Below are 24,574 nucleotides of genomic sequence, written 5' to 3'. Positions count from 1 at the left end.
TAGTAGAAATTGGTTGAGGAAAATCGAGTATAAACTCCGTTAGAACATGTATACATCATGTGTCGTTTAATCATATCGAGAATTACGTCCAAAGAAATTTTCATTATTTTTTAGAGCGTGGTGTTTCCATAACTAATAAGTAATAAAAAGTGCAGAACCACTTGGGCTCTTCCAGGAATCATTTTAGCATGGAGAGTTTTTCTCGGCAGAATTGTCTGAAATTTTAGAATAAGAAGCGCTTCAGTATGATGCATTTTGTAGCCAAATATGAGCTCTGTAGTTTTCAAAAAATCCTACTGCGAAGTGAATTGAGAGTATAGGATCCGGCTCTCTACTCAGCATTTTATTTTACGAAATTGTAGCAAAAACTTTTTAATTAGAACACTGTTATGCAATTCCCCTACGTGTGGTAACTTACAACACTTACCTTTCAAGAAATTTAGTGTTCTAAAAAGTGGAAAACTTTTTTGCAGTCTACTTTATAATATAAAAGGAAATAGTTCATCAATAATAACTAGAAACACTAGGTAGAAATATTGTTCGGTATAGATAACTTGTAAATATATGAATAACAATACTTGACAAATGCGACCAATGAAAAATACCAACATTTCACCAGGGATTTCAGTTCTGATTATGGCGGAAACTTTTTCTGAAATTCGTTCAAGAATTCATTCAGCATATCATCAGAATTTTCCTCAAGTAATCAAATACACCAAACACCAAACCAAACTTCTTTTAACGTAATGCATTAAAAAGTCATGAGATTCCTTCAGAAATTTTTCCAAAGATTCCTTCATAAATTACTCCAGTGATTCCAGGGATTTGTTCTGAAATTCCTCAGGGATTTTTCGAATAATGCCTCCAGAAATTTTCAAATGATTCATGCAGAGATGCGATCAGGGGATTTTTGCAAAAATTTCTCGAAATTTCTACAGTAGCGATATCTCAGAGATCGTCGAAGAGTTATCTCTTTCTGCAGGAAGAACTTTCGATCACAACCGTATTTTTCAAAGCGTTTCCGATAGAACTCTATATCATTACTCCATGAATTTCTCTTGAGACACCAATGATTTCTCTAGAGATTATTTCAGAGGCTCCCCGTTCCTCCAGAATTTGGAAATTTCCACAACAATTATTTCAGGGATTTCTCTAGGGATGCCTCCAGCATCAGAAGGCGGGCTCCAAAAGTACGTTCCCCACCGGTTGGGAGATTTGTGCCAAGCATAGTCTCTACATTTAAGAAATTATTCAGGAATTCCTCTAAAGATGCTTCCACAGATGCCACCGACGATTCCTTAATAATTTACTCAGGTAACTCTTCAGATTCCTAAAGATTTTTTTCCAGGGACTCCTCTAAGGAAAAGTCACCGCAAGGAGTTTTTTCAAGCATTTTTTTTCAGGAATTTCTTCAGGGATTACTCCACAAAATTCTGTTCATGGGTTCCTCCAAAAATAATTCCAGATTTTTTATCAGGAATTCCTAAAGAGATTTCCCCGGGTATTTTTCTAAAGACTTCGGTTTTTTCCAGTGCTTCTTTCAGATATTTAACCAGAAATTCTCGCAGAAGTTGCTCTAAGGATTTTTGTAGAGATTCCTCCATGAGATTTCCCCACATTTTTTTCTAGAGGTTTCTCTAGGAGTCCATCCAGGTATTTTTCCAAGAAATTATCCAACTATGGCTCCAAAAAATTTTCAAAAGAGAAGAGTCTGGGAAAAATCTTCGAAGAATCTCTGGATGAATTCTTGAGGTTATTTCTGATGAAGGAATTCACGGGAAAATATCCGGAGGAATTTCTAGACGGATTCTTAAAGGAATCCTCAAAATAAAGGACATTCAGAACAATTCTCCAGAAAAAATTCTGGATGATTCTCTGTAGGATTACCTCGAAAATCCTTGGAGTAATTCTTCTGGGAGAATTCATGAAGGAAGTTATTGAGAAATTCGTGAAGATGTTACTCGTATAATCCTTAGGATAATTTCTGCAAGAATTCCTCATAGAATGATCGGAGCAATTACTGCAGGAATCCCTGAGGAAATCTCCGGAATTTATCTTGGAGTAACTTCAAGAGTACTACCTGGGAAAGTGCAAGTGTCCCTGGAGGAATTCCTGGAGAAATATCTTTGATAGTTTTAAAGATGTTGTAGGAATTCCTAGAGAAAATCTTGGTGTCAACTCTGCTAGAATTACTTCAGAAATTTTCTAGAGGCATCCTCTGAAAAAAGCAGTCTCTGGAAAAATTTCAAGATAAATCTGAAAAATCTCTGAAAGAATCTATGGAAGAATCCCTGTACCAGCTGCTGGAGGAATTCTTGGATGAATCTCAACATGAATGTTGTGGGAGCAATCTGTGGAGGAATCACAGGAGGCATTCCTGCATGAACTCCTCCTCTCTAGAGTTTTTCCTGGAGCAATCTTTGGAATAATTCTTGGTGGAAACCTGGAGGAACTCCTAGTAGAATTCCTAGTGGAATTGTCACAGGTACTCCTGGAACCTTATCTGAGCCGGTCTGAAAAAATCGGACTGCGGTTGAAAGTTCTTCTTGGAGGAATCTCTGCCAAAATCTCTAGTGAAATCCCTGGAAAAATCGCAGTATCTCTGTCGAGATTATCTTGGAGGAATTTCTGATAGAATCTCTGGAGCAATCTTCGAAACAAATCCTGGAGAAATTCCTTTCCAACACCAATGGTTTTGTTTATCAATCTGACCAAGGTAAACGAATATTTTTTTTTTTTTTTTTCACTACACAACTTTCTATGGTTGCTATGCAACACAAGTTCGACGAACCAACATGATTGAGCGCACGAATATATTTCTACAAAATGTTCGCTAGTAGTTCGTGCATATATTATACGGTTCGCGCGAACATTCGTGCAATTTACAGAAATGTTCGTGCATTGCGCGCACTGTGTAATCACAGCTTAAAGGAACAAATTTCTGTATTTCCACTACATATATGACCACTTTTGGAAGAAAGCAATATTATTTTGTTGATAGTATTTTACAAACTATTACTTCGAAACTTCTTTCGAAATTCTAAAAAAAATGCTTTATTTTTTGTGGTAGTCATGTTTTTTAACTTTTATTACAAACGTCCCGGCAAACTTCGTCTTGCCATCAAGTAGGCTGTTGAAAAACGCTTTTGATCGTCCCATATAAAATGACAGTTTCATTCGCGCTCGTTTTTTCAACATTCCCGGTGAATATCCTGGGATTTTTATACACACAAACACGTCGGAACCCTTGACGAACGAAACTGAGAAAGAATCATTAAAATCTATTGACCCGTTCGAAAGCCATTTCATTACATACAAACACCATTCCATTTTTATTTATATAGATTGCAAGTATTAATGTACTCCCAAACAAGAATTAGATCAAGTCTCCCAAAATAAGAATGATTTCTAAATAGATATTGAGTTATGAAGAGAAATTCGAGCAGTGGAGATATCGAGTTATAGAAATATCGACTTATGGAGAGCACGATGTATAGAAATTTAAAGGTACCGAAAAATCCATCGAGTTATAGAATATCGAGTTGTGGAGAGTCGACTGTATAAGAACCCCTGTACCAGCAGGGAAAAATATAAAAATAGTGATAAATTTCTGATCATGAATTTGCTTGAGCCACTATTGGTGCACGTGTTCCAGTTGTTGCGCTTGGACTCCACTAGTAGCCATTCGGGAATGATACGGGAAATTTAAACAAAATAGTTGATTTTTACATAGGTTGACCATTTTTCACTCGAAGCAGCAACTAAAGTGTCGAATGATATATAAAGATTATCTCTAGCAGTTTTCTTCGTTCTTATTCATTTCTCGAAAACTTATTCAAACAGACTCAAGTCAAAAAAGTTAACTTAATTTATCAATCCTACGTGTTTCGCAGACAAAATTCTACACGTTTCGCTTTAAATCGAGTTGATTTTTCACTTCTAGAGCGTTTAATTTCAGGATTTTCAAAATGGCATCAGTAAGATTCGCCGTTCCGTTGTACGGAGAGATAAAGTGACTTAACTACGAATCAAAACAAAACACTACTTGAGTCAATTTTACACTGGTACGAAAACATCGTAACTAACTGAATGAAACGGCTTATCATTTTGTCATACAATTTTTGTGGTAAACGAAAGGAACTACCTAGAGTTTTAGCGCGAACTGATTGAATGCAAAATGTAAACGATGTACACGGTAAACGGGATTCATTTTAAAACAGTTTTAGAAGAATCACCATTCTTAATTAACTTTCTCAAAACCGTATGAAAGTTACTTACGTCGATTTGAAAAAGTAATCGAGATTTATTCAAAATACTGCTTCCACCAGTTGCTCCACTACTGGAAAACGACGGTGACTACTGGTGCAAGGAAGCTATTCTTTTGCGAAAGCTCGATCATTTGCAGGACTTTTCTTTTGTCGAAAACAAGTTGTCCCGGCAAATTGTTGTAATTCTCAATAAGCTCAAAAGTAGGCTATGTAAAAAATTCCGATACAAAATGTCAGATTTGTATTTTATATTATTCCAAGTTTTTCAAAAAAATTACCTCAAATAATATTTCACACAAACACGTCGGAATCCTAGACGAACCCAACGGTGTAAGAATTTTGTGAATCCACTCATCCGTTCTCGAGCGAACTTCTGACTAGTGTTACTGTGCACGCATTAGGTGCAGGACCCTCATTGCTTGTAAGCGCACGGGAGCGCTGTACATTGTGAGACCTTTTATGGTGCGCCTCATTTATCTTGAGGTGTGTCTCACTGCGGTCTCATGCGCTCCGTCACATGTGCTGTTTAAAATTTAGCGCAATAATTGAAGTGATTACAAAAGTTTTCAACAAGGATCGAAATTGTAACTCTTGAATCGCGATTCTTCGACCATATCATGTAGGTAATCCATCTAGACGCCTGCACAATGAGGCGAAAATAGTTGTAGAGGCTCTTCGTTGCTAAGCAGTTGTTTCACAACTTGGAGACCGTTGGCGAGCCGTAGCGCCGAGCAGCGCATGAGACGAGTCACACCGAGAGCACATCACCTAGCGCGCGCTGTCAGAATTTTCGTGAGCCTCCGTCTAGCGCAGCACACTAGGATTCCGATGAGCTAGGAGACGGATTGGTTGGAGGCTCGTCAGTACATTTATGTGCTCCTGAGAAATATGTAACTCTACTGGTGACATACAAACACCATTCCATTATAATCAGAGATAGACTAGTGACCTCAGAAAATCTTGTCTTACCATCAAGTAGGCTGTTGAGAAATACTTCGAAAAATTTAGTGGATCCATTGACCAGTTCCGCAGCCAACTAGTGACAAACAAAAACCATTTCAATTTTATTTATGTATATACCGTCAATTCTCCCTAACTTGATATTGAAAGGACCTGGGAGGGAGGCACAGATACTACACACGAAATATTGAACAAAACTTTTACAAATTGCAAGATAACTCCCGCTCACCAACGACAATCAAGGCAGGCTTGGGAAAAATCGCTAGTTTTCTGTTGTTGTGTACCTTCGATCTTTCTGGTCAAATTTGGAAAAAGGGCCATAGTTTGATGTGCATTTAATTTTAGTTGTGATTGGAAAAGAGTAAAAAGATGCGTGTTTCAATACTTTATATTCGATCTAATTAGAAGGTGCTATCATGACATTGCTTTTGGGTGTGCCGGAATTAATTTTCAACCGATTGTTGTCAACTTTGTTGAAATGCAAAAATATGTTTTGTTCAATTACGCGCTATTTTCATGTTTGTCCATTCTTTAAGATCTGGGCTCACAGTGGCAGTTCGTGACAGCAGAATCTCGGCTCACTATGACGTACATAAATTTTGTATTGGTTTCTTCCTCCCAGGCTGGTGTCGAGGAACAGAACACATATTTTACAATTTTTTAAACTTTTTATTATTTTGACATTGAACTTTTGAAATAGCAGTTTCAACGTTAAAAACAGTACAATTTTATCACATTTCATTTAATTAAATCGAAAGTTGAAATAGTTAGCATTGCTATGTTAATTTCTTGAAGTTGGTGAAACGGTCCTATAACACTTCCCCGAATACCATTACCCCGAAAACCATCTCCCCGAAAACCAGTACCCCGAAAACCATTACCCCGAATGCAACGTTACCCCGAATGACACATTACCCCGAAAACCATTACCCCGAAAACCAGTTCCCCGAACACGACACTTCCCCGAAAATCAGTGATGCCTTCAAGAAATTCTTCAAGGAAGCTCGCGAATTTGAGCCTGAAAGTTTTCGACTTAATAGTAGTATTCCTAGGGTCGGTGTTCCCTTAGTGGACAGTCCCCTATAGTCGCACTAGTGGCTTTTTATGGCCGTTTTGGTATAAATCTTTTCAAAATATTTTTTGACATGAAGGTCAAGAGCTATTAATCTAAGTACCATTTATACACAGCTTGATTTTTTTCAAAAAAATGATCGAAATAATTAGTTTTGCTTAAAATTTGAGCTCCCTTGCGCCTATAGTTAACCTATTGTTCCTATAGTAGCACTACCGAGAGAAACTATTTTTTATTATACAAAATAATTGATGAAATAAGAACTTTTTTACATCAAACGGAAGCTTTTGATCCACACTGTGTAGGAAAAATATAAAAGTTTTGTAAAAATACGATTTTGATAAGTATTTTGCCAATGCCGTGATGCTAGTGCTACTATAGGAACAGGAATTAGAAATAGTGCTACTATAGGCACATGTATTCCTATAGTGGCACACGCGATAATAAATACAAACATTTGAGTTTTTGTAGTTTTCATATTTTTCCCACAAAACCAAGATAAAAAGCTTTTAGATGATGTAAAAACAATGACGCTAGCGTTATTTTTCGATTTTCTACGATTTTTTGTTCTTAGCTATGCGGCTATTGGTACATCGACCCTATTGATGATTTTTTATTCTTTCAATCATCGGCTGTTCTTTCGAGGTTGTATAATGGCAGTGTAAATATTTTAATCAATGATTTTCTCTTCATTGAGTTATAGGCTGTTGTTTCGAGTTGTACCGTTTGAGTTGAAGTTTGAGCGAAAGCGGTAAAAAAAATCGACTGACAAAATTGTCTTGAGCGAAATTCAAAGTTGGCAGTGACTTCAAAAAATAAATGAAAATAAGCCCCTGCATTACTTGTCCGTATTACATCTTGTCAGTATTACAATTTCTAACAAGAGATTTGTCCCTCTTTTCGGCTATTCTTTCGGAAGTTGCACTAGCAAAGTGATTGTTGGCATCATAATTATTGACGCTTTCAACAGTGTTTTTCTTCTTTTATCATAGGCTGTTCTTTAGCGATGTACTTTTGAAAAAGTGGTCAGTTTAATATTAGTTAACATTTTCATCTGACATTTTTCAAACCATAGTCTAATGACATTTTAGAATATGTTGAACTCGCATTGCCTCCAGCAATATAAAAATATAATTAGGCATTACCAAATAATAAAACGCTTTTGAAAGAGGGCGGGAAAGGTCTTTAATATTAACATGTCAGCATTAACATCAGTTCGAAAAATGATTTATTGCTGTGAACACAATCATTCTCACAAAATCAAGTACACGCCTGTGAGTAAAATTTGGGTTCTCACTTGGCTCATGAAGAATAGCTGTTGATTGAAAGAATAATAAATCTTTGATAACATGAAGTACATGAATTCAAATGAAAATCAAAATTCTATGAAATAGGTATATTGGATTCATTTGTCGGATCTTCATTTTGAATTTTTCGTGCCAAGAAAATTCGGGGTTATGGTCCATTCGGGGAAATGGTATTCGGGGTAACGGACTATTCGGGGTAATGGTTTTCGGGGTATTGGTTTTCGGGGTAATTGACCATTCGGGGTATTGACTTTCGGGGTGATGGTTTTCGGGGTAATGGTATTCGGGGAAATGTTATAGGATCAATGCCATTACAAAAATATAAAGTGTCTCTAATAACATAAAATCTGTGACGAATTAAACTTGGAAAATTCAAAGTCCTGTATCTATCACTAAACTTCACGATGCTTTTCCTGTCAGTAATCTATGTAAATGTGCCAAAAAAGTTGAATAATAGGGACATTCATGCTCAATCATGAACTGTACGCCCGATTTTGTTTTTACACATATTTTTTACACGGCCTTGCAAAAACTACGTGGGAGCTATAAATTTTCTGTCAATTTGGCGAAATATTTTGTTAATGCTCTTTTTGATATTTTGTCATACATCAACAAATCTATAAAGAGCTTTATTTACACCCTTCATATATTTTTGATACTATTACTTATTAAATGGAATTATAGATGCATTGGTTTTAAACTTATCGTTATTTTCGGCCTTTACCATTTTTATTCATATGCGTTTCGGCCACTCATAAACATTCTACTTCCGCTGCAATTTTTGCATAGTTTTCTAGTATCCTAATCCTGATTTCTAGTATAGTCCTGGTAATATACGTGTCAAAGTTTGTTAATGAAATTTTTATTAAATTTATAAAGAAATACCCGAGAAAATAAAAAAAAAACTAAGAAAAAGTAGCTATTTTCAACATTTTTCAAAGGAATTTGAATTGCTATTTTCGACGATTTTCTCGGATAAGTTTCTTGCAAAAATCGTTTTAATTTACTGCATTGTCATTCGTTGCAGATCTTCTAGAGCTATTTATTTTGATTTTTGGCAGAATTTCTTGAACTTCTTCTTTTGGCAGAAATCTGTTGAAATATCCATAGGGATTTATCGTGATTCTGTAAATGAAAACCGAATTTTAATAGTAGGTGTATCATTTAATTCCACTAAAGTTTGTATCCAGACACGCGAATTTGGCCTCCAGAAATTTCCCCATAACCTTTTGGAAGAAATTGGTCAATAATTTAATCCGAAACTCCTTCAGATATTGAATATAAATTACTCAAGGGCTTCCATCAGAAACTGTATTAGTAATTCCCTGAGGACATAAAATTCTTCATGAACTTTCAGCGGGATTGTTTATGCAATTACATATTCCGTCTAATAAAAAGTATCCAATAGACAACATCGTACCTCTCATGACCCCAAAATCAAATTTAGACCATTTTTATCAACTCAACCAATCCCATTCCCTTCAGACCGGTCGCTCGCACGTGCTAGCCCATCCCACCGGTATCGATACGATCGCGCGCTCTCTAGCAGCGGACAACATCAAGACCAAAATTGCCGCCTTGGAAATCCTCGGTGCCGTATGTCTCGTACCCGGCGGTCACAAGAAGGTCCTCACTGCGATGCTCAACTACCAGGAGTACGCTGCAGAGCGGGTCCGTTTTCAGGGGATCGTCAACGATCTGGACAAGTCAACGGGAGCCTATCGGGACGACGTCAATCTCAAAACGGCCATCATGTCGTTTATTAACGCTGTGCTGAACTACGGACCCGGACAGGAGAACCTTGAGTTTAGGTTGCACCTTCGATACGAGTTCCTGATGCTCGGCATTCAACCAGTCATCGATAAACTCCGGAAACATGAGAACGAAACCCTGAACCGGCATCTGGACTTCTTTGAAATGGTTCGAAACGAAGACGAGAAAGAGCTGGCGAGAAAGTTCAACCATGAGCACGTGGACACCAAGAGTGCAACTGCAATGTTCGACCTCCTGAGGCGGAAGCTGAGTCATTCAACGGCCTATCCGCATCTCGTGAGTCTCCTGCAGCACATGTTACTCCTCCCGCACACCGGACCAAACGCCCAGCACTGGTTGATCTTCGATCGTGTGGTTCAGCAGATCGTCCTTCAGCAGGAAGAACGTCCCTCCAGTGAAATCGATCCTGACAGCCAGGACAAAACCTCCGAATCTTCCCTCAAACTGCAAGACCCGGACATAGCTCCCCTTCAAATCGATGTCAAGAAAATAGTCAAACTCTTAGTCAAAGAAGAAGAACTGGTAGCCGCCCGATCGCGAGCCGAAGACCTCGAGCGGGAAAACTCCGAAATCAATGGTAAACTGGCCAAAAAAGAACAGGAACTGGACCTGCGAACCCAGGAAAAGGAAGATCTCGAAACCTCCCTGGCTCGAATGCGAGAGCGACTGGAAAAGGAAAGCGCCAACCTCTCGCAAGCCGTACAGCGGGCCATGAACGCCGAAATGCGCGCCGAAGATCTCCAACATCGATTCGTCAGCGAACAACAGGAACGGATACGTTTGGAACGACTAGTCACCGAAGGAAGCATCCCAGACGATCAGAAAGTCGCCGGCCTGCAAGGCTGCAATGGTCAAGTATCTCCCCCACCTCCACCTCCACCGTGCAAACTTCCACCTCCCCCACCGCCAATGATGGCCGCTCCACCACCACCACCTGCCCCCGGAGGTCTACCCAAGATCTCCAATCCCAACATAGCCAATCAACCCGCTCCACCGAAACTGGATGCCCCCAAGAAGAACGTCCCTCAGCCGGCCAACCCGCTTAAGAGCTTCAACTGGTCTAAACTGCCCGACAGCAAACTCCAGGGAACGGTCTGGAGCGAACTGGACGACACCAAGTGGTACAACAGCATCGAGCTCGAGTCCATCGATAAGCTCTTCTCCGCCTACCAGAAGAATGGCGTTGCGGTAAGTCCTTGCATCGGATCCAAATCTTGAGTTATTTCATTTAGTTTTAAGTTACCTCCTAAGTTCCAATTGTACTATCTTGAGTTCTTATTGTCATTCCAAACCGCTGGTCACACCACCACCAGTATACGTTTCCATTCCAGAACGACGGCTCGATCGAGGATCTTCGCTTGATCGGAAAGAACAAGACGAAAATCCTATCGGTGATCGACGGTCGACGAGCGCAGAACTGCACCATCCTGCTGAGCAAACTCAAGATGAGCGATGAGGAAATTTCCAAGTAAGACCTTCGTACCTTGACCGTCGTCAACGGATTTCCCCACTAATGTGATCATTGCTTTTGCAGAGCCATTCTGTCGATGGATTCCAACGAGCAGCTGCCGATCGACATGGTCGAACAGCTACTCAAGTTTACGCCTTCGGCCGAAGAACGCGCCCTGCTGGATGAACATTCCGAAGATATCGATTCGCTGGCCCGCGCCGATCGATTCCTGTACGAAATTTCCAAGTAAGTTGATAAAACATTTTTGAAAATCTTCGTAAAGGTTTCGAACATGTGAGCCGAAACGTCGCTTCATTCTCTCATTCTCCTTCTTTTGCAGAATACCTCACTACGAGCAGCGTTTGCGAAGTTTGCACTACAAAAAGCGCTTCCAGCTGACGGTGAGCGATCTTTCGCCGCGAATCGCCAGCGTTATGGAGGCATCCCGCGAAGTGGCCCGTTCCCGGCGGTTGCGCAAGCTGCTCGAACTGGTCCTGGCTCTCGGAAACTACATGAACCGCGGTGCTCGTGGCAATGCGTCTGGATTCCGGCTGGCTTCGCTGAACCGGCTAGCGGACACCAAGAGTAGCGCCGCAAAGGGGACGACCCTGCTGCACTATCTGGTACAGATCATCGAGAAAAAGTTCAAGGACATTCTGTTCCTGGAGGAAGATCTACCGCACGTGAAGGAAGCTTCGAAGGTTTCGCTGGGCGAGATGGACAAGGACATCACCATGCTGCGCGCTGGGCTGACCGAAGTCAACCGGGAGATTGAGTTCCACCGGAGTAGCGGAGTGCCACAGCCGGGCGATCGGTTCCTGCCGGTGATGAGTGAGTTCCATGCTCAGGCCTCGGTGCGGTTCACTGAGCTGGAGGATCAGTTCCAGAATATGAAGACGAGGTATATTAATGGATCTGACCATCTTGATTGAAGGGGATTACAGTTGCAAATTTTCTCATTTTCAGATTTGATCGAGCGGTGCGATTGTTCGGTGAGGACGGAGCCGTGGTGCAACCGGACGAGTTCTTCGGCATCTTCGACGGGTTCCTGTCGGCGCTGATGGAAGCCAAACAGGATAACGAGAACTTCCGACGGCGGCATGAGGAGGAAGAGAAACGGGCACGACAGGAGGCTGAGGTGAGTTTTGTTCATCGACATTTAGAACTAGGTTCTCGCTCTGAGCAAGTCACTCTGAGCCCAGAATATTACGTCCGATTAGTCTTACCTGACGCTTCTACGGATCAAGCGATGACAAAGACCGTCAGCTAAAGGTTGTGCACTTAGTTGGTAAAGACTGGACTCGGAAAAAAATGAGACACATAAAAATGATCACCAAAAATTCATTTTGAATAGGATATTGGGCTACGCCCATCTTTCTTACACAATTTCTCCCAGTTTTTCTCCAAAGCTTCATTGGTTTTGAATGTTTTTCTGCTTTTCTGCAACGTTTGTTCGGTGTCCGCCTTGATGTATGTCTCGTCGTCCATGACGGGACAGCCTGGCTTAACCAGCCACTCACGGTACAGCTTCCGCGCAATTTGACCACCGTGTTTTGCTTGTCAGCCCGGTTTGGTGCCTTCCTGGCCTTAAAAACACGTAGCCCAGCCCGTTTCATGGACTGCTGTGGTTCGACGAATTGACCTTTTTGGCCACATCGCGGATGGAACGGTTCGGGTTATTCATAAAGTACTGCCTTATCTTCCGCGCCTTCTCTGGGTATTTCGTTTTCGACTTTCGGCCGCTTCCAGCGCGCCGCTCGATAATCTTCGTCTCCTGCAACATCGTCACAACGCGGGACACGGTGGAATGATGGATTTAAAGCCTATTGCCGATCCATCTGTGCGACTGACCACAATTATCGATCACGGCGTCCATGATTTGCTGGTACTTGACAGATCGCGATAAAATTTTGCACACATAAACAAAACACTCTAAGCTAGTATTACCCAAAATTTCATTAATTTTTACCCACGCGATAAAAAGTTACATCCAAAACAAATTGTCGCATTTTTTCCGAGTCCAAACTTTAGTTCAGTATGGGTACTATATCGTAGCGCTACAGAATCTTTGTTGGATTGAACAGATCGCGTGGAAAAGTAGGCATCGAGAGGCTATTTTTTACCAAAGCTATGGCACCACAAATAAGGACGAAGAATTCATGTACATGCGCTAACAACGCCGACAACGACGTATATACAGAGGCGTATCATGGCTTGAAATCGTGCCTACTTTAAACTCCGCAGTACTCTTCAGTCGAGTTTCGCCATCGTTCACGTTCAAAACGCTGATTTGATCCGTGTTTCTCTATGACCACGAAACACGGACCCTACATGTAGAGGGTCAAAGCGTCATTGATGTTTTCGAATGGACTATCTACGGCGGAGTGCAAATAGAAGGCTGAACTACTTGGAGAACCAACCATCGTCCACATCGTAAAAATTGGGAGGTCGCGATAGTTCCAGCCACGGGTACTCGTGGCAACTCGAGGTTAGTGGTATGGATTCGGTGTAGGTCCCAATTGCAACTCATCCGAGAGGTATATCGTAATCGCTCGATTTTCATTTCATGGCGTTGGTACTTTTTTCGTGTCGGTATTCGTCTGCCGGATGGCCAGGATTCCAACACAAAGGAGACAACACACAAAAAAACTGGAGAAGAGAACACAAGAGAACTAAACTTCTATACCAGACAAGCGAATGATATCGTAAACTTCGACTTTGACCATATACATGAAATCATGATTACCCCTCACATCTCTAACAGGAACATTGGATTGTCTACCTCGAGCCGCAAGGGTATCCAATATTTGCGCTATGGTGGCATCCATATCCGGGCATTGCCAGACTACGTGATCGATGTCATCATAACCAGAACCCCATCTATTACATATATTGCTCACCACGAGGCTATTACTGTGCAAATGAGATCAGCGAGTAATGATTGGACATAAGTCTTGACATCACGCAAATGAAATTATTGGGAGTGCGCGTCTGATTCGGTTGACGGTTGAAATGAAAGGGAAAGTTTGTTTCATAAAAACTAGACCTATCCTACTATAATTGGATTCAAATAAGCACAGGTTACTTATCTTTAACACTCCTCCTAAAGCTGGTGTAATCAAACGAGCAATCCCATCGCTTTTCGATTATGTTCCTGCTTGACTCATTGGAATGACCTCGTCAATCCATCAGCAACTTGCTCTTCAGTCTTGACGTAGTTGAGTTGGATTATTTTCCGGTCCAACACATCACGGTGCCGGATATCAATATGTTTTGTCCGGGTGTGTATCCGCCGTTGCGCGCAATACAAATCGTGCTTCGATTTTCGCAGCGAAGCTCGACCGGATTCTCTTCGCTGAACTGTGAAATGACTCCTCGTCACCACGATGCCTCTTATACGGCAGCAGACAAGGCCACTTACAGCTCCATAATACTGTTCCACATTGCAGCAGGAGTACGAACCCACTCGTTGATCGTCCAGATTGGACGCCCAGTCCGCATGGGAATAACCGACGAGCTTCGAGTCACCGGTCGCAGAATATACTAACTTCACTGTTCCTTACAGGTAGCGGAGAAGGTTTTTCGGCCCAGGAAAATTTTAACTAATAGTTAAACGAACGGGTGAAACGGTTCACAGCCTGAGAAGGTTCACGGCGAAGATGATATCCGAACGCGTACATTGTGCCAGATACATCAAGCATCCAATGGCTTCTTGACACGGGACATTCTTCATCCGCTCGGCCTCCACAGTCTTGGGTGACATCTCATTGGACAATTTTTTGGCTACGTTCATCCGATTTGTGATGGGCTTCGCATCTTGTAATGCTGAACCGACGCAAAATGGAATCGATGTATGTGTCCTGGTCTAACTACACTGAAAATTCCGTACGGGTGATACGGATGCCCAAACCGCTCACCACAGATCATATATGCTTCATCCGGAATGTACTGCTCAGCTTGGCCTACAGTCGTTGTAGAAAATCAAAACGTCTTCGACATAGATCGCGACGCAGTGATGGCATCCATCTGGTCTACATGGAGATTGTACTTGGCCGCCAAGTCAAACAGGTACCGCAGGTTTCGTCGTAGTCCACCGCCTTTGGCTGCGAGTACCGTGCCTTGTAGCATTTCACATTGCCACATACGTCGTAGGCACTTCGTCTTGTAGACCCACTTGCACTTGATGGCGGATCGTCCTTTCGATAGCTCCATCAGCGTCCACGTGTTGTTACTTCATCGCCGTTTCCCAGCGTGTGGAGTCGTCTCTGGACAATGCATCATGGTGCGTCACCGGATCATCGTCGCTCCTCTTAGCTTCGGCCATTGCTACGGATTCCGTCATCTCGCTGGATCTGCTGTGTTTGGCGGTGCTCGTGGACGGGCCGTCGCCATCTGGGTTGTTATCACGGGTGGTTGTCTGTCTTTTTTTTTTTTTTTTTGTTTTTTACAAGGGGGAAATCTGCAAACAGATCCCCTGAGAAGATAACTCAGGGAATGCGGGGATGACGCACCAACGACGACCCGCTAAAACCAGCCTATGCACTGTGCTTGAGCAATTCATTTAGAATTGCTCAAGTGGTGAACAGTGCATCGACATGACCCTTGGACTCAGACCCTCATCTCCCCGGAACCACCTTACGGTATTTCTTCGGGAAGGGACCAGTGCATATAGCACAACACGTGTAGCAGAAGTAGCCTAGGCAAACTGCTTCTCCTAGCCGACTTAAACAATGTTACAAGGGACCAGCCTCGGCAGGGCTAATCCTCTGCAGCCAACTCTTGGTCGGCGCGCCATAGACGCTGCAATTCTAACATAATGTGAGTGACAGCCGTAGTTACTGCATTCCAGCACTCGGCATCCGCACACATTCTCTCTATATTATTGTCGGGGGACGTGTCCCCTCCGCATGTAGTGAGCATGCGACCTCTCACAACAATGAAACGGGGGCAATCGAACACGACATGCTCCACTGTTTCCTCTACACCAGCACAATTGGGGCACGCAGGAGATTCTGAGTGCCCGAACCTATGCAGGTACTGTCTATAGCAACCATGTCCTGACAGAAACTGCGTCAGGTGGAAGTTCACTTCCCCATGGCTTCTACCATACCAATCTGACACATTTGGTATTAGTCGATGGGTCCATCTACCCTTAGTGGAGTTATCCCATTCCTGCTGCCAGCTTCTGAGCGTTTCCTCTTTACACGTGTCGCGGACTCCTCTGGTACCCCTTTGGTTGAAGCATTGAACATCTGCCTTGATGATGAGCCCGTCATCCCGGCTATGATGCACACGGCCTCTTTAGATACCGTCCGGTATGCACTTGCTACTCTTAAGCACATTATCCTGTACGTGCTTTCCAACCGCTTTAGGTTTCTGTTCGTTCTAAGCGCTTTTGACCAGATTGGTCCTCCATACCTTAGTATGGATAGCGCCACGCTTGCCAGCAGCTTGCGTTTGCTGGCAATTACAGCAGAGCTGTTAGACATCATCCTCGAAAGCGCCGCTATAGCCGTAGATGCCCTTTTACAGGCATATTCAACGTGGCTAGCGAAGCTCAGCTTGTCATCAATCATTACCCCAAGATGCCTAAGGGATCGTTTGGACTCTATGGTGCAATCACCTACCGAGATAAGCGCCCGTTGCTCGGACTTGCGGTTGTTGACCACCACCACCTCAGTCTTGTGACGGGCCAGTCCTAGTTTCTTAGACTTCATCCATTCCTCAACCAGGGAAATAGAGTGCGCTGCTGTCAACTCTACTTCCTCCATCGATTCACCATAGACCACTAGGGTGATATCGTCGGCGAAGCCAACAATCTTAACACCCGTCGGAAGGGGCAGCCTCAGTACGTCATCGTACATCGCATTCCATAACAGCGGGCCCAGGATTGAACCTTGAGGTACTCCCGCGGTAATTCGAACGCTTTTCTGCCCCTCCTCTGTGTCATACAGTAGAATCCTACCATCAAAATAGCTTTCTAGAAGCTTACACAACTGCACCGGTACCTTGAGGCGGTGAAGCGCGTGTGCTATTGCTTCCCAGCTTGCGCTGTTGAACGCATTCTTCACATCCAGAGTGACAACCGCGCAGTAACGGATGCCGCTCCTTTTATGCTCGATTGCCACCTCAGCTGTTTGAACGACCGACTGGATGGCGTCCAGAGTAGATTTACCTTTTCTGAATCCAAACTGGTTGTTGGACAGGCCGTCCGCACTCTCCGTATACGGTACTAGTCTGTTGAGAATCAACCTCTCCAATAACTTGCCCGTCGTATCTAGTAGACAGATAGGTCTATACGCCGACGGGTCACCTGGTGGTTTCCCCGCCTTTGGTAGTAGCACCAATTTCTGTCGCTTCCATACATCCGGGAAGATTCCTTGATCAATGCAGCGTTGCATCGTGGTTCTGAACATGTCCGGATCCGTGTTCACTGCCGCTTTTAAGGCAACATTCGGGATACCATCGGGTCCCGGTGCCTTGTTTGACGCGAATGATTTCACGACTTCTGCCAGCTCTTCGTTCGTCACTCTCGCCACTTCTTCTCCTTCATCTGCCGCATACGGCGCTGGGGGCCATGGGCTTATGGGATGGTGCGGGAAGAGTACATCGATTATCGATCGCAGCAACTCGGGCGATTTCTCTTGGGGCGCTATGGCTCCTTTGGTCTTAGCCATTACCACTTTGTAGGCGTCACCCCATGGACTAGAATTGGCACTCTCGCATAGGCTTTCAAAGCATGCCCGTTTCCGACTCTTGATTTCCTTTTTGAGAGCCAACTTTGCCTCTCTGAATACTGCACCGCGTTCCTCTTTTTGTGCTTCTGTGCGTGCGCGTTGCATTCTTCGTCTAGCCCGAAGGCAGATTGCTCGAAGATTTGCAATTGATTCGCACCACCAATACACTGGCGGCCTGTTCTCTCTAGGAGGGGCTTTTCTCGGCATGGAAGCATCACACGCTCGTGATATCATAGCAACTAGCTCTTCACCGTTTAGGTCCAGAGTGTTTCGTTCGCGCCTCAGGGCTTCAGTGAATACTTCGACGTCGAAGCGCGCTGTTTTCCATACTCGGGCTTGGGTCGAGTTACATCGCGCTGCTTTCTGCCCGCCTGGTATTATACTATAGCGAATCGATTGATGATCGCTATGAGTATAACCGTCATCAACGCGCCAGTTCATGGTACCTAAAAGGTTAGGACTACAAAACGACACGTCGATAATCGATTCTGCACCATTTCTGCGGAAGGTACTCACTGTACCCACATTTGCCAGCTCTACATTTAAAGCGGCCAGGGATTCCAGCAATAGTTGGCCTCTTTGATTGGTGCAGCGGCTACCCCACTCTACTGCCCATGCATTAAAGTCGCCAGCTATCACTACTGGCTGCCGATTAGCTAGTTCGGCTATCATCCTGTCGACCATGTGGGAAAATTCCTCAATCGACCACCTTGGGGGCGCGTAACAACTGCAATAGAACACGCCGTTGATTTTTGCTATCGCAAAACCGTCATTTGAGCTAGAGACTACTTCTTGGATTGGGTATCGTCCTGTCGTCCCTATAGCTGCTAACTGTTGAGACCTATCCGCCACCCAGTTCCCGTTGTTGGCTGGTATTCGGTATGGGTCCGATAGTAACACCACGTCAGTCTTGGTTTCCGAGACTGACTGCCAAAGCAGCTGCTGGGCTGCATCACAGTGGTTTAAATTTAACTGTGTTACTTCCGTTTTGGCTGCTTTGATACTCCGCTTGTGCCCGGACATTTGGGTCCGCCCGTTAAGTGTCCGTTGTCTGCTCTGTCGACACATATTAGGCACTTAGCGATTTGCTTACAATCGCTTGCCCTATGGCCTTCAGCGCCGCATTTTCTGCACATCTTACTTCTGTCGGGACCATTGCAATTCCACGACTTATGGCCCTTCCCGAAACACTTGAAGCAAACTTCAGGAGGCTGTTGTATGCTCAGCCGGCAAACCGACCAGCCTACCTTGAGTATGCCCAAGTTCTTCGCTTTGTTGGCCTCTGCGACCGGCAGCCTGATCGCCGCCACCTGGGTGCCCTGCGGGCCCTTTCTAAGGTGGATGGCCTTACTGGCTATGTCGATGTCACACTGCTCTTTGAGGGCAGCCGAGACCTCCGCTGCATCGGTGACCTCATCCAGATTTTTACACTGGAGAGTCGCTTCAGCAGTAAGGGATCTTACATCAACCTCGTCACCAAGTACTTCTTGTGCCAGTTGCTTATAGACTGCACCCTTTTCCTTGGCGTCCTTCTTTAAGACTAGGATCATTTCACCAATCCTAGTTCGCCTTATGCTTCGCACGTCTGCGCCCAATGGCGATAGCTTCTCTGTGCTTCGCATCGCCTTCAGAACCTCGGCGTATTTTGCTTCCTCCGTTTTGATAACGAGGGCTTCGCCTAAATTCCTACGTTTCGCTGTTTTCGGTTTAGCGCTCTCCTTGGGCTCCGTTTTCGGTTTCCTCTGTTTTTTCTTATTTCCAACTCGTATCCACGGGTTGCTGTTGCCTTGCGCCCGTGGTTCCTGTGGATGCACTGCCTGGTTCCGGTTAACCCGTGGCTCCTTTTTCTTGGCTTTCTTGGCCTTAGGCTTGGTGTTGGCCTCTCCTTTGTTGCCATGTCCTCTTGATCGCGGTGCTTGGCTCGTGCCAGCTTTTCCGCTCTGGAGGACGGCCGCGTAGGTCACTTTTCCCTTAGCAACCATACGTCTTTTCGCCACGTATTCATCCCCGGAAGCTTCCCTCTTCCGCATCGCATATCGAATAATATCATCAGATATATTCGCGTTGCCTGTGAAGGAAAACACTTCGGTCTGACACGACCTAGTGTCTTTTTGGCCTTCTACCTTGCCAAGTTGTTCCTTGGCTTTCTCGTAGTCCTGCTTTGCAGCTAGGACTGATTGTCGCAATTTCAGTAGACTTGTTTTCAAGTCTTTGCTGATATTTGTTTTGCTCTTAACATACTCGATGATGACATCAAGTTGCTCAGCAGCTACCTGCATTTTAGGGAGGTACTCCCTATTGCGATCCATGGCCTCGATTAGTCCCGGGCCATCGGTCACCACACTGGAGCGGCCAGTGCCTGCCGTCGTCACAGTATCTAGGCTTTTGCCCACACTGTTTTCAATAAATTTGGTCGCCTCCTTCCTTGGCGGGAACCTTAGCCGGTTACTGATAGGTCCAGAAGCCTCTCCTTCACATTCCGCTGGTTGTTTGTTTTGGTTGATCATCTCTTATGGGTCCCCCTAAGAGCCGCTATCCATCTCCGCTGGAATAGTCGCCTTTATGATCCCATGGTTATCTATGCAAGCAGGGAGGCCATGCTAGGGTTGACATAGTCCTTTATGAGGTACTATGTTCAGAGCCAGATCGGCGCAGGTCAGGTAATGGCATCTGAGCCTACTCCCGCCCAGTTGGAACAACCAGGCGACGGATTTGGAACGTACTCTAAGGCCTGCCACGGTTTTACGGGACGGGGGCAGCCTGCGCCATTAACCCACTCGCCGTTTCGGGCCAGTGTCACCCGACCCTACTAAGGGAGTAGAATGTCGCCGCTGTCAGCCTCAAAGCATATTATCCAGTACATATACCGTTACTTGTCCTTTATCGTGCGCTGCCAGTATACATAATTGGGGCCGTACTGGCGTTGGTCCCAATGTGCTCGAAGCACTCCTACTCGTAATTCCATGCCTTGTCCGTTTGTATCGCGACCAGTATGCCATAATCAGGATCTCACTGGCATCAATCCTGATGTGCCGGTTGGCACTCCTGTTAGTTTGGGCTAGGGTACTTTAAGCGGCACCGGTCGCTGTGACAGAGTTGCATTCGGATTTTTGTGGTTTTTATGAAGGTTCATCAGAGCCCACTGCGAACTTCACCACATCCTGGGCAACTCCCCAACTCGCAGAGGTCCTGGGGGGGGGGTCCGTTAAGCCCCTGGACTTTCGTCCCTGCTGCCCCAACAAAAAAAAACGCATAATGCGAAGCCATAAGGGTGAAAAATTTAAACTAATTTACAACATCCTTATAATCCCACCCTTATTTAGCCTCAGGTTTGAGACTGAAGAAGAGAAGCCGATTGTCTCGGAGAAGCACAAGGTCACCTGCACCATTGCTCCGGGTAGCACAGGAAGGGCACAATACTGTAGAGGGCGCCCTGGTACTCCACAGGCTCCGTTTGCGGTTAGGTTTTTTTAGACCCCCCTAACCATTCATTCTTAGGCACGGTAAGCTTAAAGCGACATGAATTAGGGGTCACCTGTGAGATGGACTTTTACCACCGGAACAGGCAGTCCGTAGTGTTAATTCTTAGCCAATTGAAACAACCGCTACCGACACTACACGGCTATCTAGGCTGTTCGGGAAAAGGAAGTTAACATTGATGATTAACTCCTGACGTGCCCAAACAGCCGACTGGTTGTCTGTCTAAATCTGTCTAAATGCGGAAGTCCTTTGTTCGATACTTTCACCTTTGTTCGATTGATATCACCATTATGGCGGATTTGACGTTTCTTATTCCAAGTTATCGACTACGGTACTCATTACCGACAGTTCAGCTGAATATTTCACCGAAGTCAGCACTTGAGCTAGTAAACGATTCATCGGTAAATATCTTCACCGATACCGTTAATCTTGAATCAAATCACCGAAGTTCAGTGATTTTTTTCGCAGATTTTAGTAATCCAGCCGCAATATACCGAAAAGTCTGTAACTTTTTTGATCACCGATCTTTTTCGGTTAATTTCAATTACCGAACTCATAGAGTCTGTTTAAGTGTGTAAGGTGGAACAGATTCGGTTTCTTACCGGTCCATGCCTCCTCGGGTGTGACGCCGTGGCCACGAGTTGGAGATCGATTCATCAAATATACGGCCGTAGAGACAGCTTCCGCCCAGAAAGCCTTCGAAATTCCTGCTTCAAGCAGCATGAGCCTATGCATGCTATAAAACGTTTGACTTTTACTGTGCGCCCTGTTTTCAAGTTGCCCGCGAGAGAGAGCGAAACAGCACCAACACACGGCGCACAGTAAAAGCAGGTAAAAGTCAAAAGAACAAAAGAAATTATGGCTTGAACAGAGGCTCATACACCGAGCACGCTCCACAATCGAACGGTTCGCTCGCTCCGCCATGCCATTCTGCTCGAGAGTGTACTCGTTCGTTCTCTGGTGCCGTATGTCGTGCTGTTTCAGGTACCCTTCGAAACCACGGTTCACGTACTCTTTCCCGTTGACGGATCGTATCGCCTTGATCTTCATGCCAGATTGTTGCTCGACCACCACGTGGGATTTCTTGAACACCTTTAGGACTTCCGCATGGATTTGGGGACATACACCCACATGCGCCGGGATTTGTCATCTACGAAGACAATATAATATCGATTACCTCCTAGGGAATTCACCTCCATTGGTCCGCATATATCGGAGTGGACGACATAGAGCATCAAGGATGGAAATCTAGTGATCATGACAAAATAAACGATGCATCGCGGTTGTTCTTTATCGTGCGATCATAGCAACAACGATTAAGGGGACACGGGAGACCGTGTTATTTTCCCTATCTTTTGTCTCGCTCTAACAATCATCATCAAAACTTTGCCGAAGCAAATCTCGAGTTTTAGTGAACCGATGAAGCTGAAAATTTAATCGATTGTGCACCACATATATAGAATATAATGATAAATTTTTCACATCCATATATGGAGTGGTACTTGAGATCTGCTTCTTCAAATGGATAGGATGATTATAATGACGTCCCGTGCGGCCTTAACCATTAGTCGTCAAGTCCTAACAACAAACTCCGCTCTGCGAAAAATGAATCGCTCGGCATGTGTGCTAACGATCAATTGTTCGCAAACCAAAGTCATAACTTTTGGGGGATTTATACGTTTTTATTCCGCGATCTGCCTTGTGGTATGTCATTTAAGATTCAAATGCCTATCGGGTATGATCTGAGTGAAAAATTATGCCGTGAACGCGTTCTGATTCATGTTAATCGCGACTTGTAACAACATCCGACAAACGGTTTGTCCCGCGACAAACAGTGCATCGGATGCTCCATTTATCCTTACTATGCACACGTGATGAGCTGTTCCAATCATGCTTCTGCAAGAGCAATGGCCCTCTTAGACCATTCAAATATTGTCTGTTTCTTTGACAACAAAACGCGCCGCCAACTTTTAAACAGATCGAGAAAATCGTCGCCAGCAAACTAATCAAAGGAGGTGTTTTGCCGTTGTGTTGGTAAGACTGGGGAAACGTCAAATTCGCACCGGCTGGTTGGCTGACGACGATTTTGGCGACGGTTTCACCGGCGACGATTACAAATCGTCGCGTCCGATAAGGTGCAAAATTTACAATACTATGTTGTTAGTCGCTAGAGGCGATTTTTTTCCATCCTTGTAGAGCATCTCTGCAGCACTGGAGCCTTGCTTGCTAAACGGTTGAAGAGACTGCTTACCCATTAAACATTCTTTGCAGTCGCCATGGTTACCGCTGTGGTTTATTTTCACGCCATCGGCTAGCCGCCGAATGCTCTTAATTAACTCTGGTTTCGGGTGCGCACGCTTGCATCCGAATTGAAAAACCAGTCATCCACGGCAGCGGAATCGAAGGTCGAAAGAACCGTGCAAATTGCGTTGCGTTACGGTGCAATTTTACAGTCTTTCCGAATGTGGCCAAGTTTGTGGCATTTACGGCATTTTGGCCCTTTCGGGAGCTCGGTATTTGAATTTGCTAACTCCGATTCATTCCTTTTCTAGTAATTAGCGCCGAATCAGCATGCAGAACCTGGATCTCTTGCAGCAGCTTCGTGCAAGAAGAACCTATAATCAGAGTGCGCAATAAGAATGTATGGTTCGGTTGACGGTTGAAATAAAAGAGAAAGTTTAGGGGCCTATTTTGCAAGTCGAGCAGATTCATGTGACTCATCTATATTCATTGTCGATCTAAGCAAGCATGCTTATTTCAGATGTCACCCGTCGACTCTCATAGTAATCCAGTCACATAGAGTGATAACTGTCGAAAAACTCGAGTGACAGAGCTGAGTCGAGCGTATTTTTCGGTCGACAGTGACTCCAGTCGAATCATTTTGTTCGACTCGACTTATAAAATAGACCCCTTATTTCATAAAACTAGATCTAGCCTACTATAATTGGATTCAAATAAGCACAGCTTACTGATTTCTTCAACAGAAATCTCGACTTACATCCAAACCTTTCCATTACGCTCGCAAGGAAACTCTAGGAATAATGGAATGTAACCACCGTCCCAGTTGGCCATTCAACCAATCGTGAAGAGAACTTTGATGTACCAAAAATTCATCGTTTTAAATTCTTCTATCATAAATCTCACCTTCCTTAGCGCCCACCTTTGCAAGGGAGTCCGCCTTCTAATTGCCATAAATTAAGCAATGTGAGAGGACCCATACAAAGGTTAAACATGTATGATCTTTTGACCAGTGCACACATAGAGATAAACTCTCATGATTTTTAACTGAATATTCAGTTTGAACAATTCTTCGCAGTTTTCGATGACGAGTGTGTTGTTCACTCCACATTTAATAAGTATTCTTTGCGAGAGCTCCCAGAATCGGTTCTGTAGCGATAAAACCCCTGCCAGAACCTCTAGGCTTGCATTATGTGTCGAGTTCATACAACCTAGCGCTATACGCAAACAACGATATTTCATTCGTTCCAACTCAATAAAGTGGCTGTTTGCTGCTGAGAGGAAAGAGC

The 24,574-nt window shown here is 44.1% G+C and overlaps 1 protein-coding gene across 8 annotated transcripts in view; it reads left to right on the top strand.

Moving 5' to 3' along the window:
• Window positions 1–24,574, top strand: part of LOC5578948 (disheveled-associated activator of morphogenesis 1) — a 573,726-nt gene that overhangs the window by 546,878 nt on the left and 2,274 nt on the right. For 6 of the 8 annotated variants that reach the window (XM_021852537.1, XM_021852538.1, XM_021852536.1 and 3 more), the window contains 5 exons: window positions 9,093–10,568; window positions 10,694–10,848; window positions 10,915–11,076; window positions 11,171–11,731; window positions 11,797–11,968. In XM_021852537.1, the coding sequence (XP_021708229.1) occupies window positions 9,093–10,568; window positions 10,694–10,848; window positions 10,915–11,076; window positions 11,171–11,731; window positions 11,797–11,968 (2,526 nt within the window). The remainder of the gene's footprint in view (window positions 1–9,092; window positions 10,569–10,693; window positions 10,849–10,914; window positions 11,077–11,170; window positions 11,732–11,796; window positions 11,969–24,574) is intronic. The other 2 variants (XM_021852534.1, XM_021852540.1) reach the window with 1 other exon arrangement.

The sequence above is a fragment of the Aedes aegypti genome, chromosome 3 (assembly GCF_002204515.2).
Source record: "Aedes aegypti strain LVP_AGWG chromosome 3, AaegL5.0 Primary Assembly, whole genome shotgun sequence".
NCBI lineage: Eukaryota > Metazoa > Arthropoda > Insecta > Diptera > Culicidae > Aedes > Aedes aegypti.
Note: the sequence above shows the minus strand (reverse complement) of the source record. Positions and strands in the feature narration are given on the sequence as shown.